We start from the raw sequence: 14950 nt of genomic DNA, 5'->3' as shown, positions 1-14950 counted from the left end.
AAAAAACCCCAGCAGAGTACTTACATAAAATCGGGTAGCTTTTCAACATAAGTATTGATCTGCAGTCGCCGGGCTGCTCTGACCAGCACTCCTGTCAACTGAGGGATAAAGGAATTGTGACTCAGTAAGATTTTAGAAATTGGTTATTGACGTGCATTAGTTTGTGCAGTGTATTTATTTATTTGCATCTAAGCCTCTGCCATCACCATAAACCATCCTAAGATGGTGCCCAAAGGAGACATCCCTACGAAGCAGAGAATAGCGCTCAACCCAAGAGTCATTGACCTATCTAGCTCAGATTTACCTGCACTGATTGGCAGAGGCTCGCCGGGGTTTGACATCATCCACCAGGAGATGTTGGGAAGTTAAATCTGGGACCTTTCGCATTCAAAGCATGCGCTCTGCCGCTGAGTTATGGTGCTTCCTCGCCATGCCACGTGGGCTGCAGCAGAAGCAATGGCTCCTGCTGCTTATGGAGGATACCCATATGCATGTTAATTGCTTGCTGAATTTGTTAATCTTGAATACAGGCAACTCTCCATTTGCGTTCAAGGCACATGTAACCACAAACCCGGCAGTGGTGCAAAAAGGAGCAAAAACAGCCCTAAAAGAGCTGTGAAAACGGCACAAAAATAGTGCCTAGCAATCCCTTGAGCCCTTTGAGGCCTGTGGAGCGTTGGAGTTTGAGGAGGAGGAGGAGGAGGAGGAGGAAGGAGGAGGAGGAGGAGGAGGAGGAGGAAGAAGAAGAAGAAGAAGAAGAAGAAGAATTTATTATTTATACCCCGCCCATCTGGCTGGGTTTCCCCAGCCACTCTGACCAGCTTCCAACAAAATATTAAAATACAGTGCCAGACTTTTAGAAGACATCTGAAGGCAGCCCTGTTTAGGCAAGCTTTTAATGTTTGATGCTTTACTGTATTTTAATATTTTGTTGAAAGTCACCCAGAGTGGCTGGGGAAGCCCAGCCAGATGGGCGGGGTATAAATAATAAATTATTATTATTGTTATTATTGTTGTTGTTATTATTATTATTACAGGTCCTTCCTGAAAGCCAAACCGTAACAACTATAAGGCAGAGCGTGGTACCTACAGGGTTTATGTCCACATACGTCTCGTGCTCCTCTTGATTCGGATGCATGCCATCAATGTCCTGGACAAACTTATCATCAGATAGGTAAAAATGTGGGGGTGATAAAAATATTGGTGCACCTGTAAGAACAACAGCTGTCAGAAACCGAACAGAAAAGGGCGCATTTCCCTTAAAAAATTCCCTCCAGACATACAGCCACAGTTCTGCCCGTGTGGTGTAGTGCCTTCAACCACGAAGCTCATTGTGTGACCTTGGGCCAGCCATTACCTAACCTCCCTCGCAGAGCTGTTGGGAAGATAAAATGGAAAGGGGCAGAGCCATAAACGCCACCTTCAGGTTGCTGTAGGAAAGGCAGGATATAAATTGAGTCTTGTAGTACTAAGTAAGTGTCCTCATTTTGCTCACCCTTTAAATCTCATGGACTTTACACTATTATAATTACAGTGGTGCCCCGCAAGACGAATGCCTCGCAAGACGGAAAACCCGCTAGACGAAAGTGTTTTCCGTTTTGGAGGTGCTTCGCAAAACGAATTTCCTACGGGCTTGCTTCGCAAGACGAAAATGTCTTGCGAGTTCCTGCTGGTTTTCTTCCCCCCCCCCTTTTTCTAAGCCGCTAAGCCGCTAAGCCGCTTATCAGCTGATCCGATCAGCAGATAAGCCGCTAAAAGCCGCTAATAGCGCTAATCCGCTAATCCTTCAATGGGCTTGCTTCGCAAGACGGAAAAAAACGCTAGACGAAGAGAATCACAGAACGGATTCTTTTCGTCTTGTGAGGCACCACTGTATCAATAGTACCACTGTTTTAACATCATGAAGATGAATTAAAAAGCCAGATAACTAATCAACCGAAGCTGCTGTAATAATAATAAGAGCTAGCATTTATATGGAACATTTTAAGCATTCAAAGGTCTTTCCCTTCGCTCGGTGAGCCTTGCGACAGAACTATAAAACAGGCTAGTATCATTATCCCCCTCCTGCAGAAGCTTCCCTGACAGACCACCAAATGAATTTGAGCCAGAGGTGAGAACTGAACCAGGGACATCCCAGCGCACAAAATTCTCACTGGTGCCCTAGCAGTATTTCATAGAATTGCAGAGTTGGAAGGGACCCAAAGGTCCTCTAGTCCAACCCCCTGCAATGCAAGAATCTTTTGCCTACAGGGGGAAAGTGGTGTCAGGCTTCAAGGACTTGGCTTCCTCCCCCCGCTCCCCTTTGGCAGTAAACAAGCAGAACAAAGAGAAAGGGGTCTCTTACCAGTTAGACATTTTAATGATCACAGTGAGAGAACAAAGAATCCATTCCTAGGAATGAAGGTGCTCCCAATTAAGGGTTTCCCACTTCTTCCCTAGACCCCCACGTCACTACCGTGTCTTGTAACCTGATCTTGCAACCACTGTGCTTTCTGTGCTGCCACGTCTGCTCTTCTTGACCTTGGGCTGAGCGGATGAATGCTTTCCAGAGAAATTGAGTCTGTTAACCCTCTCTCTTCCCATGTTTCTTCTCCTAGCTGTTCCCCACCCAGTATTTCCCAGCTTCTGCCTTCTGAACTATGCCCCTCTGCAAACCGCTGTTCCAAATCTATACTGTCCTCTTGCTCCTGGGAAGATTCAAGATCCGGAGCAGGGGGAGACTCCCACCATTCCTCCTCAGCGCACCCCTCCTCAGCACGATCCCTGGCAAAAAAATGCTGCACCTTGGGGTGCTCCTGTTCAGGATTCCTTCCAGCCAGCCATACCCTTTCCCTGGATACTCCACTGCATGCCCCCTGCTCTCCCAGTTTCCATTTCCTGCTCCCTCCAACTGTCAGTCGGCTTTCCATACCCACCGAGGATGCACAGTCCTTGCCGGGCTATTTTGGGGGTTTCCAGGAGTCAGAGATTACATACACACACACAAAAACCCAAACAAATCTGCAAAATGACACTGGGAGGTGTGCAGGGCTGGCAAAGTCTGTCCTGCCCTAGCATCCCTTTTGGCTCACATACCTTGATTGCAGGCGCTGATGTTCAGGAGCCCTGCCCCTAGGCAGTTCCCTGCCGGTACACAAAACCCGGCATTGTCTGGATTGACGGAGGTGTTTGCAAAGAGCATCTCAGGAGGCGAAAACCGGTAGGCTGAGATCCCTTCAACAGTCACGTACTTCTGAAACGTGAGGTACATGGACCTGGAAAGGACAAGAAGAGCCTGAAGACTTCCGCCGCGGGCTTTGATCGGAAACAAAAGACGCACTGTGCGCTCTTCAGGACTGCTGTGGTGTGAATGGAGGGCCTGTGTCACTGGAAACCCCTGGGGCAAAAGCCACAGACCCATTGAGCTGGAAACTGCTGCCCTACTCAGTGAGCCAACAAGGCTACAGGTTAGAGCATCGCTTGGCTGGCAATGGATTAATGGGCTCCAGTCGGACTTCACCCACCTAGGCTGGCCATTGCCTCCCCTCATTAGAAAGAACGATGAAAGCTTCCTGGGCAGCACTGAGTTGTTGCCTGGGCAGCAACACGCCTTGGCTCTGACTTTGAACTAAAGATCTGACTTCCCAGTTTGTATTCCTGGCTTCCGATTCCTCTGGTTTGTGGCATCTGGTTCCCAGCTCCTGTTTGCTGCTTCCAGCTCAGCTTCTCCACCCCGTTTTCTCTCTTCCATCTTCCGTCTTCCAAACACAAACACAAAGACGTGGACCAAACACACACACGTGGACCCTAATAGACTATATGGAAATGGCGGAAATGACTGGCAGAATCCGAGACCAGGGAGAAGAGTTGGTGGAAGAAGATTGGAGGAAGTTTAAAACTTATTTACAGAAATATTGTAAAATTTTTGAATGCTGATGACATTGAAATGAATTGAAGGGGCTCTAGCAACAAGGTAAAATGTAAGATGGGATTGATAATAGATAAACTAATAGGACATGAAATTTGCTGAACCAATTTTTAAAAGGGATACAAAAAAGGGAGACGTGAGGAAGTCAGGAAAATAAGTTAACTAAAGATGAGAAATAAAGAAAGAGGGAGTTTTTGTTTTCTTTTATATGTGTTTCTTCTTCTTCTTTTTTGTGTTTAATGTTTGTATTTTTTGTATTTTGTAATTTTGTATTTTTCTGTTTTGGTATTTTTCTGAACTTTTTTATTGATAAAACCTAATAAAATATTATAAAAAACAAGCAAGCAAACAAACAAACAAACAAACACACACACGTGGACCAAACACACACACACACGGTATGTTGGGGGCACAGCAGGGCAAGGAGCGATTTACACGTATTCCAAACAAAGGATAATCCAACGCTAGCCATGTTCACCAGCAAGTTATGGGCTTGGGATGCCCCATATATCCCACTGAAATGCACTAGTTAACTTTCCTTGTGGCCTGCTTGAACCTGCTCCTTCCTAAGTGTTGTTGTGACAGTAGGAAAAGCACTACGATATGAACACCTTCCACCATTCTTACCTACAGAAGTCTGACGAGAAAACGTAGATGGTTTCACCAGTGTCTATCAATGGGTGAAAAGTATCACCGTCGGTTCCATTTATCATGTTACAAGTTGGCGACGTCCACCAGTCTAGCGAGCTGCAGAGGGAAGACATACGGAGGAGGAACAGCTTATGAGCAGGTAGAAAAATCAGTGTTTTTCAGCAGCCTCAAATAAAACAGTCTAGGGCTATTATTTCCAAGTCACTTCCCCATGCGCCAGATGGAACCTCATCTCTGTTTCTTCTTATCCCCTTCCATATGCAGAATAATTTCTTTGTCCTCAACTTTAAAGATCTCCACTCCCCCTTCCTTTATTTTTACTTACAGCCCAATATATTTATCTACTGATCCCTGCCTCTCAACTTGGCTCCCTCAATCTTACCACCTTAGTAAGACAGAAGACAGCCTGTTCTTTTCAATGAGATTGCCCATTCTCCCTTACTGTGTGGAATTATTTCGTAGAGAACTGACAAAAAGCCACCTCTATTTTTTTAAAAAACAACAAGAAATACCTCTTTTTATTTTAAAAAACAACAACACGACCCCTTCACAGAGAGCCAGTGTGGTGTAGTGGTTAAGAGCAGTGGACTCGTAATCTGGTGAACCGGGTTCGCTTCCCCGCTCCTCCACATGCAGCTGCTGGGTGACCTTGGGCGAGTCATACTTCTCTGAAGTCTCTCAGCCCCACTCACCCCACAGAGTGTTTGTTGTGGGGGAGGAAGGGGAAGGAGATTGTTAGCCGCTTTGAGACTCCTTAGGGTAGTGATAAAGTGGGATATCAAATCCAAACTCTTCCACCAAGCCTTTGAAAAGTCCAGCAATCTCCAACCTGGTGCCCTTGTGTTCTCCAGACTCCAACTCCCAGCATCCCCAGACAGCACGGCCCATGGTGCGGGATGATGGGAGTCGGAGTCCAAGAACAACTGGAGAGCATTGGGCTTGGGGACAGCTGCTTTAATCCTTATGCACAACTAAAACTAAGCTTCAGCACTTGTCAATCCATGTGTGCAGATTCCTCCCATGTTAGCTCCATTTCCATTTCCCCTGTCTAAATTTAGAGCTGCCAATTCTTGGGGGGCAAAGGCCAGCCTTTTGTTTAGAGCGGGCATTGCCAAGGCAGAGCACATGGGCGCCACAATGCTCATAAAGGGTTTCTTTAGCTGCCCTTGGGCTTTTATTTAAATAACAAGGTAAGACTCTATCTGTTATGTACCGAAGTTCTCACCCTGGGCCAGCAGGGGGATACTGTAGATAGTTATGCAAATGAAGGATCGAAAGTGACATTCAGTGATTGGATAGTTTTAGAAAGTTGTTACAGTAACATGGTACTGGAGCAGGCTGACTGAGCCTTTCAGTTCAGTTCTGTCCTGGCCTGTGAATAAACAAGAGCTGTTTGAAGAATCGCTATGTCGTCTGATACCTTCACCCACAACTTAACACTATCCCTCCTAGAAATAAAGTTATGGACCCAAACATGCAGGTACCCTTCTAAGTGATTTCCGTGAACTAAGCCAGTGTTTTAAGCCAATGGGTGAAGTCAGAGCTGCGACTGATTTGTTTGGACACCTGGCAACAGAAAATCTTGGGGTCCTAATTTGCTGGGGTCCCCCTGTCCTTTAATGCGCTTTTCCCTGCTTCTGTTTTATTTCTGAGGCAGAAATGCAACAAGCTTAAAGGTCTTCTGGTATGGAATTACAATTCTGGGGAAAGCTTCCCCAAGACTGTGCTCCCTTTAGTGTGTCATGCCATGGCGGCCATTTTGTGATGGGCACCCGCAGCACACTCTCAAAATGCGCTCCCTGGCTTAGCACACCGATGCTGCTCTATCAAATCATCACCATCATCGCCCAAGAGCTCTTGCTCTGCACGTCTTTGCCTTTCAAAATTTGAAACGCGAATTATTAACCACGGAGTCCAGCGCTCAAATTAAAAGGAAAAGAAAGAAACATTACTCTTTCCCTCTCCATTTGACGATCTTTGTGAAGTCAAGGTAGTTCTTCTCCCCACTTAGGACAATGTACTCGCCATCGTCGGACCCGTTCATCTAGAAATAAAACACGAATGAGATAGAGAGAGCTTTTGCTTTCATGACCGCTTTTGTGATTGGTGGGATGGAGGGACAGGAAAGAAACAACTGATCGTTCACCCTCTTACAGGACTTGGGAACCTTTTCAGCCCAGATTAATATGCCAATCTGAGTATCAGTGAGCTAGGTAAAGGTAAAGGTAAAGGTACCCCTGACCATTAGGTCCAGTCATGACCGACTCTGGGGTTGCGGCGCTCATCTCACTTTATTGGCTGAGGGAGCTGGCGTTCAGCTTCCGGGTCATGTGGCCAGCATGACTAAGCCGCTTCCGGCGAACCAGAGCAGCACACGGAAACGCCGTTTACCTTCCCGCAGGAGCAGTACCTATGTATCTACTTGCACTTTGACGTGCTTTCGAACTGCTAGGTTGGCAGGGAGCTCACCCTGTCACAGGGATTTGAACCGCCGACCTTCTGATCGGCAAGTCCTAGGCTCTGTGGTTTAACCCGCAGCGCCACCCGTGTCCCTATCAGTGAGCTAGGAAGTGCTAAACAGGTTGGTTTGCTTGCAGACGCTGAGTGAAGTTCTCCAACATTCCTGGTTCCAAAGCCTTGTGATGGGACAGGACTGGGGCACCTCTGGCCTGTAGACTGAGCTGGGCCTGCCTAGCCTCTCAATCTGGCCTGCCTGAACATTTCAGCTAAGGCACACTCAGCGGCCCTGCACCTGCCTCAGCCATAAGGTTGCTGGATCAGCGTTTCTCGCAGAAGAGTCCCTTTCAAAGCACTGTAACAACACTTTGAAAGGGGCTTCTGAAGATGCCTGCGGGCAATAAAAGTTCATCTGACATCAGATGGATGAAGGAAGGAGGGGACAGGGAAGAGCCAGCTGCATCCAGTCCAGCCCCACGGTGTCCCCATAGAACAGCAAACCCTTCTCCCCCATTTTCTCAGCCACCCTATTCAAGATGGCGCAGACCATACGCAGCACTCTGAACACAGGTGCATGGCAGATTTGTATACTGGGATTGCAAGCTTTGCTGCTGGTCTGAAGCAAAATCCAAGGTTGAGTGGGTAGGCCTTGTTCCGTTCGACTGGCAGGATGCGGGAGAAAATGTTTGCAATGGCTCCAAATAACAAAGAAAACAGGCAAGACCTTGCCTTGTAAGGAACAAAGCAATCTCACCTATAAAATGCTGACCCAAGTGATCATAGAATTGTAAAGTTGGAAGGGACTCTCAGAGTCATCTATTCCAACCCCTGCAATGCAGGAATCTTTTGCCCAATGGGCTCAAATCCACAACCCAGAGATTAAGAGTCTCATGCTGTACTGACCGAGCTATCCCAGACGTGCCTATTCCAAACTCCATTCAGGAGGAATGTGACTTGCACCACCTTCCTCGAAGCTCAGGGTTTGGAATATGTGTAAATTGCTCCTTGCCCTGCTGTGCCCCCAACATACCCCTGGATCACCCCTGGGGGGGGGGCTTATACCAGCTGACAGGGTGCTGGCGAACTTATGCTGGTCTATCTCTTGCCAGCTCTCCTAGGAAACCTCAGAATCCACCCAATCAAAAACTCTCACCCTAGCAGATCTTGAATTTGGATTATATTATTATTATTATTATTTGTACCCCACTCATCTGGCTGGGTCACACATTAAAAACGTCCCTGAACAGGGCTGCCTTCAGATGTCTGCTAAATGTCAGGTAGTTGTTTATTTCCTTGACATCTGATGGGATGGCGTTCCACACGGCGGGTGCCACTACCGAGAAGGCCCTGTCTGGTTCCCTGTAACCTCGCTTCTCGCAATGAGGGAACCGCCAGAAGGCCCTCAGCGATCGGGGTGAAGACGCTCCTTCAGGTATACAGGGCCGAGGCCATTTAGGGCTTTCAAGGTCAACACCAACACTTTGAACTGTGCTCAGAAACGTATTAGGAGCCAATGTAGGTCTTACAAGACCAGTGTTATGTGGTCTCAGCGGCTGCTCCCAGTCACCAGTCTAGCTGCCGCATTCTGGATTAGTTGTAGTTTCCGGGTTACCTTCAAAGGGAGCCCCACATGGAGCGCATTGCAGTAGTCCAAGCGGGCGATAACTAGAGCATGCACCACTCTGGCGAGACTAGTCTGTGAACAGGTAGGATTGTGCGGTCAGAACCTTACCTTTTTATAAAAGCCGAAGTCTGGGTCAATACTGGGGCGGAATTTGTGTAGGGCGCTGAGCAGCTTGTCTGTGTAGCCCCACAGCAGTTCATGGACAGTGCGGGTCGTGAACAAGTTTTCGTCAAATAATATGAGCAAGATCTCTGCAGGGAAACGCATGGGCGTTGCTGTAGCCATGTTCATTGCAACCTGATGGAGGAGGAGGAAAGCTTGTGAACATGTGGAGCTCACAGGGACCAGCCAGGCTTCTGCAGGAAACCCACAAGGAGGACTGACACACAAGAGCACTCTCCGTAGTTCTGACTCCCAGGAACTGGTTGGAAATGGAATCTAGAGGGGGTGTAGGGCCGGTTCACCCATGAGGTGGGGTGAGGCAGCTGCCTCAGGCAGCCCAAGTTTGGGTGCCCCCACAGGCTCCCTGCCCACCCCCATCCCACCATCTGTGAATAAGCAGTGCTGGCAGCGGTGCCACCTTCTGGCAAAATCTTGGGTCCTCTGACTTTTGGCACTGTTTTACTGGAGTCAATGTACCGCAGTAGCAGACTACCTGAGAGGACGAATAGAGTTTGGGCAAACCGAAATAGATGAAACTGAACTGAAAATTGGGAACCGATTTTAATAATTGGTTCTGCTATTTTTTTAAAAAAGTAGTCTGCATATTTTAAGAACTTCCCTCTGCAAGCTGCTTTGCATGTATTTTATAATGAAAAACAGGATGTACGTTTTAAAACGAGTAACGTGAGCCCCCGGTTTAAATTTCATGGCGGCCATAAAACTCAAGCAGGCAGCCACAGGCAAGTCATTTTTCTCTCAGGAGCACACAGTGGCACCACCCTAGCTCACGGGGCCATTGCAAATAATATTAAAATAATAATAATAATATCCCACCCTCCCCAGCCGAAGCCGGGCTCAGAGCGGCTAACAACAGTAAAATAATACAGCATTCTAAAATCAATTCATTATAAAATCAGTTCAAATCAAATTAGTGGCAACCATTGGGCTAGAGTTCTGTGAGGATTACCAAAGGAGGGGGTCAGGCTGTGCCTTGGCCAAAGGCCTGGTGGAACAGCTCTGTCTTGCAGGTCCTGCGGAAAGATGTCAAGTCCCGCAGGGCCCTAGTCTCTTGTGACAGAGCGTTCCACCAGAATGGAGCCACAGCCGAAAAAGCCCTGGCTCTGGTTGAGGCCAGCCTAACCTCCCTGTGGCTCGGGACCTCCAAGATGTTTTTGTTTGAAGACATGTTAAACTTGTGAAAAGTGCTACTGAGACATCATTAGGGTAAAACTGCACATTGAGTGCATGCATGTTTTCCCTTTTGTAGCTGATGGTAGTCCAAAAGGAAAGGGGAGGCAGAGTTAAGTCATCTTTTGGAAGTGCTGAGTGCAACTCAGCTTGTATTGAAGACGTGGATTTGCATGGGGTGAGAGAGTAGATAGAGACGGGGTCCTCCATACTTCCTAGATTGTATTTCTGATTTAACCTGCACTGACCTTCCTATGATGCCAGACTGACACCCTTAGGGTGACCGACCTCATTTCCTATTTTGTCCTTACCTTGGGAAAGGAGGCCTATTTGCATGTCTCTCCTGCATAGCTGTCAACTTACAGATTTGAAAATAAGGGACCAGCAGCCTCAAAAATAAAGTATCAGCAACCAAAATAAGGGGTTTTCCAAGCACAGGTATGTTCAACTTCTGAGCCCCTCCAAGCCAAAGGCAGAAAGCCCAGCCAGCAGCCAATGGTGAGGGATGATGGGAGATGCAGTTTAGCAACACCTGGCACAACAAAGTCCCCCCCCCCTGCTTTACAGGCATAAGGTTCAATCACGGGCGTCTCCAATTAAAGCAGCACGAAAGCGACAATAAAATCCTTGCAAGCTTCCCAAAAGAAACCTCACCAGTGCAGGCATGTTTATAGTCCTGATCAGATGAGCTTCTGGGTCCCCCACGGACATCTCCGGCTCGAAGAAGTAAGTCTTTGGATTCAGAGAAGACACTTTTGTACCGTTGTCTAAAAAGTGAACATTTACGTGGAGCCTGTGTTCCCTGCAGAGAAAGACAGAGGAGAGAAAGAGAGGAAAGTAGCATTTTAAAAATATCTCAGTTTATCCTAGTGCAGTACATCGACTCTAGTAAAACAGTGCCAAAGGCCAGAGGGTATAAGATCTCACCAGAAGTTAAATGCCTTCATGGCAGAAGTTGGTGTTGCAGCCAGCACAGCTTCTCCACCCTGGTCAAAGCAGTGCCAGCTCAGAACCCCTAATCCATGCCCCATGTTGGGTATGCCACACTCTCATGGCAGCCATTTTCTGACTGGCACCCACAGCGCTTTCTGAATTTTTTTTAATGTGCCCACTGGTGCAAAAAGGTTGACGACGCTGCCTTAAGCTCTCTGAGAATCCACCAGTGGCACCTTGGTTGTCGAAAGGCTTAGCTCCCGAACAAATCGGCTCCTGAACGCTGCAAACCCAGAAGTAAGTGTTCCGGTTTGCGAAGGTTTTTGGGAAACCAAACGTCCGATGTGACTTCCGATTGCCAATCGGAAGCTGCGCCTTGGTTTTCAAACAGTTCCGGGAGTCGAACGGATTAAGTTCAACAACTAAGGTACCACCGTATTACTTATACAATATTATTTCTATATCCATGAGGGCTAGAAACTTATACAGATCCCAACTCTACAGTTAATCCTTCACCTACCAGCTCCTTTCTTACTTCTCTGAGTGGTCAAGTTGTTGTGACATTTTGACACCCTTGTGATTCCTGCTTTCACCATCATCCCTTGAATCTTGTTTTGGGACCCAAAGCACAATCTCTTTATAAACTGTCTTGGAGTAATGAATGAAGCAAAAAATACCTGTAAGTGTATGGTCCAACTTGTCTCACAATGGGAGGTTCGCCTTGGACCACTTCCAAAGGATTGGTCAAGTTGAAAAAATAGAACTGCAAATAAACTGGCGGCGGAGGCTCCTCCCACATTTCAAAAAATTCTGTACCATTTTTTAACACGGTTTGCTACAAGGAAGAAGAAGAAAGGAAGAACATTATTGATATACTTCCAGGATGCGCACCGAATAAGGGAATTGATCTACATGTGCAGCAGAACCACGTGATATACTGTAGCTTTCTGTGGACTGTGCCTTGCCTGGTGGTGGTCAGAAAATACTTCAAAAAGATACAGCAGAAATTTAGAATATTTCCCCCCTGACATTCTGATTTTCTGCATGTGGGGATTTTTCCTCCTCTGCTCCCAGGAGCTCTCCAAAATGCAATCTCCAACATGCAGCCAGAATGGTAGAGTTCAAAAACAAACCGTGCACCATTTGATTCTATGTTCTGCGTTGGTGAAAGTCAATATTCCAGAAGGGTAGCTGTTTTAATCTGCTGCAATGGAACAAGGAAGAGTCTTGGGGTGCTGTAAAAACTACCGTATTTTTCGCCCCATAGGACGCACTTTTTCCCCTCCAAAAATGAAGGGGAAATGTGTGTGCGTCCTATGGGGCGAATGCAGGCTTTCGCTGAAGCCTGGAGAGCGAGAGGGGTTGGTGCGCACCGACCCCTCTCGCTCGCCAGGCTTCAGGAGAGCCCCACCGCCAGCCCCACAAGCTCGGGGGACAGCGGGGAGGCGGAACGCCGCCATCCCACTGTCCCCCGACTTGGTTAGAAGGCTGGAGGTGGGGAGAGGCCTGCTCCTCCCCGTCGCCAGCCCCGCAAACTCGGGGGACAGCGGGAGAGGCGCAGCGCACCTTTCCTGCTGTCCCCCGACTTGGTTAGAAGGCTGGCGGGGGGGGGGGAAGAAGCCTGCTCCTCCCTGTCGCCAGCCCTGCAAACTCGGGGGACAGCGGGGAGGCGCAGTGCGCCATCCCGCTGTCTCCCGACCTGGTTTGGAGGCTGGCGGAGGGCTTCCCCCGACCCCAGCCCCGCAAGCTCCCAGAGCTGCCTGTTCTGGGGGCTGGGATCGGCGGAAGCCTGGGGGGGGAATATTTTTCCCCCCTTTATTTCCCCCACCCCCAAATCTAGGTGCGTCCTATGGGCCGGTGCGTCCTATAGGGCGAAAAATACGGTAATCAATTTATTATAGCACAAAGTGGTCAAGTTCACTGCATCAGATGCATGAAATGTTACAGGTACACACACGTACACACACACGCATAGAAAAAACCCATCACAAATGGTGGGGTCAAATGACCACAGGGCGCATAAACTCCAGTCTGTAAAAAATCGATTAAAGTTTGAAATATATGAACAATAACCACATTGATCACGCACAGGAGTAACTGTGATAACAGAAGTCATTGGTTGTGGCATTACAGTGGTACCTCGGGTTAAGTACTTAATTCGTTCTGGAGGTCCGTTCTTAACCTGAAACTGTTCTTAACCTGAAGCACCACTTTAGCTAATGGGGCCTCCTGCTGCTGCCACACCGCCAGAGCACGATTTCTGTTCTCATCCTGAAGCAAAGTTCTTAACCCGAGGTAATATTTCTGGGTTAGCCGAGTCTGTAACCTGAAGCATATGTAACCTGAGGTACCACTGTATAGTACATTCCTAAACGCATCAGAATTGTAGGAGTTGGAAGGGACCTCAAGGGTCATCTATCTCAACACATGGTCCCCCTTCCAAGTTGAAACCATACAGGACCCTGCTTAGCTTTGCAAATGTGCTAGAGTAACTCACAGGTCAACTGAACTAGGGCTGCTGCCTTAACTGTGAAGAGTTGTTGGGTGGGAGTTGAGGCTAAAATCCTTTCAATCCTTTCTATTCCATTCCCTGCTTTCTATCACGTGTTCTCATGTGTCCATTTGAAGACTATCAACTGCCTCTTTCTGGAAGAAGATCAATATAAATTCAATTCTTAAAGAACTGTGCAAAGAGTTAGCCAGCAGTAATGAAAATATTGATTTTACGCATGCTTTGTGGCTCTCTTCTTGTGCTAAATCCCCAAGTTGTTTCAAGGAACTCTGGGTAGTTTTTTATAACAGCGGCGGCAGCAACACCAAGCTTTTGAAGCAGACGAGGTGCAGAGATAATGACTTTTCCAAGGCCAGTTAACCAGCCTTGTGTTGAACAAATATTAGAACCCAGCCACTATCCCTGTAACGACCCTCAAAATGTAACTTATCACATTTGTAAGTTGTTCTTTCCACAAGGAATTCAGGGTAGCAATACAGGATGCTCTCACATTTTTTTCCTGTGAGGTAGATTAGACTGACACAACAACTGGACCAAGATTGAAAAAATCACATTGGTAAGATTTAAGATCAACAGCTGAAACCTATGCATGTCCACTGTGAGTTCGGTGGGTTTTACTCCCAGGTAAGAAGGTACAGAATTGAGGGCGAAATTCTTGAATTGAATCTCTTCCCTACTGCATTTTAGACTGTACCATCCTCAGGGCAAGGACCTGTCTTGTTGGGCATCTTTACACACTTAGCAATTACTCAGAAGTAATTGCTAAGTTTAGTGAGAATAAGTCCCGTGTAATTGGGTTTTAGGGACGCGGGTGGTGCTGTGGGTTAAGCCACAGAGCCTAGGACTTGCTGATCAGAAGGTCGGCGGTTCGAATCCCCGTGACGGGGTGAGCTCCCGTTGCTCGGTCCCTGCTCCTGCCAACCTAGCAGTTCTAAAGCACGTCAAAGTGCAAGTAGATAAATAGGTACCGTTCTGGCAGGAAGATAAACGGCGTTTCCGTGCGCTGCTCTGGTTCGCCAGAAGCGGCTTAGTCATGCTGGCCACATGACCCAGAAGCTGTACACCGGCTCCCTTGGACAATAAAGCGAGATGAGCACCACAACCCCAGAGTCGGTCATGACTGAACCTAATGGTCAGGGGTCCCTTTATCTTTACAGTGGTGCCTCGCAAGACGAAATTAATTCGTTCCGCGAGTCTCGTCTTGCGGTTTTTTTCGTCTTGCGAAGCACGGTGTCGGAAAAGTTTTGGAAAAGCTTCAAAAATCACCAAAGTCTTCAAAAACCTCAAAAAAGGCTACCACACCGCGTGCTATGAGTTGCTCCTCGAAGTCAAGTCGCAACTGTATTAACGGTTTTAAGAAAAAGGAAACAAACTTGCAAGACGTTTCCGTCTTGCAAAGCAAGCCCATAGGGAAAAACGTCTTGCGAAGTAACTAAAAAAACCAAAAACCCTTTCGTTTTGCGAGTTTTCCATCTTGCGAGGCATTCGTCTTGCGAGGTACCACTGTAATTGGGTT

General features: G+C 47.5%; 1 protein-coding gene across 2 annotated transcripts in view; it reads right to left on the bottom strand.

Annotated features, from left to right (window-relative positions):
• Positions 1 to 14950, bottom strand: part of SCARB2 (scavenger receptor class B member 2) — a 36853-nt gene that overhangs the window by 10761 nt on the left and 11142 nt on the right. For both annotated transcript variants that reach the window (XM_081207156.1, XM_081207157.1), the window contains exons 2-9: positions 11600 to 11757; positions 10644 to 10791; positions 8748 to 8936; positions 6511 to 6602; positions 4535 to 4654; positions 3076 to 3254; positions 1091 to 1209; positions 25 to 98 (exon numbers count right to left, since the gene is read on the bottom strand). In XM_081207156.1, coding sequence (XP_081063282.1) covers positions 25 to 98; positions 1091 to 1209; positions 3076 to 3254; positions 4535 to 4654; positions 6511 to 6602; positions 8748 to 8936; positions 10644 to 10791; positions 11600 to 11757 — 1079 coding nt within the window. The remainder of the gene's footprint in view (positions 1 to 24; positions 99 to 1090; positions 1210 to 3075; positions 3255 to 4534; positions 4655 to 6510; positions 6603 to 8747; positions 8937 to 10643; positions 10792 to 11599; positions 11758 to 14950) is intronic.

The sequence above is a fragment of the Podarcis bocagei genome, assembly GCF_964188305.1.
Source record: "Podarcis bocagei genome assembly, chromosome: 9".
NCBI classification, from domain to species: Eukaryota; Metazoa; Chordata; class Lepidosauria; order Squamata; family Lacertidae; genus Podarcis; species Podarcis bocagei.
The sequence above is the reverse complement of the archived record's forward strand: the minus strand, read 5'-3'. Positions and strand labels throughout refer to the sequence as shown.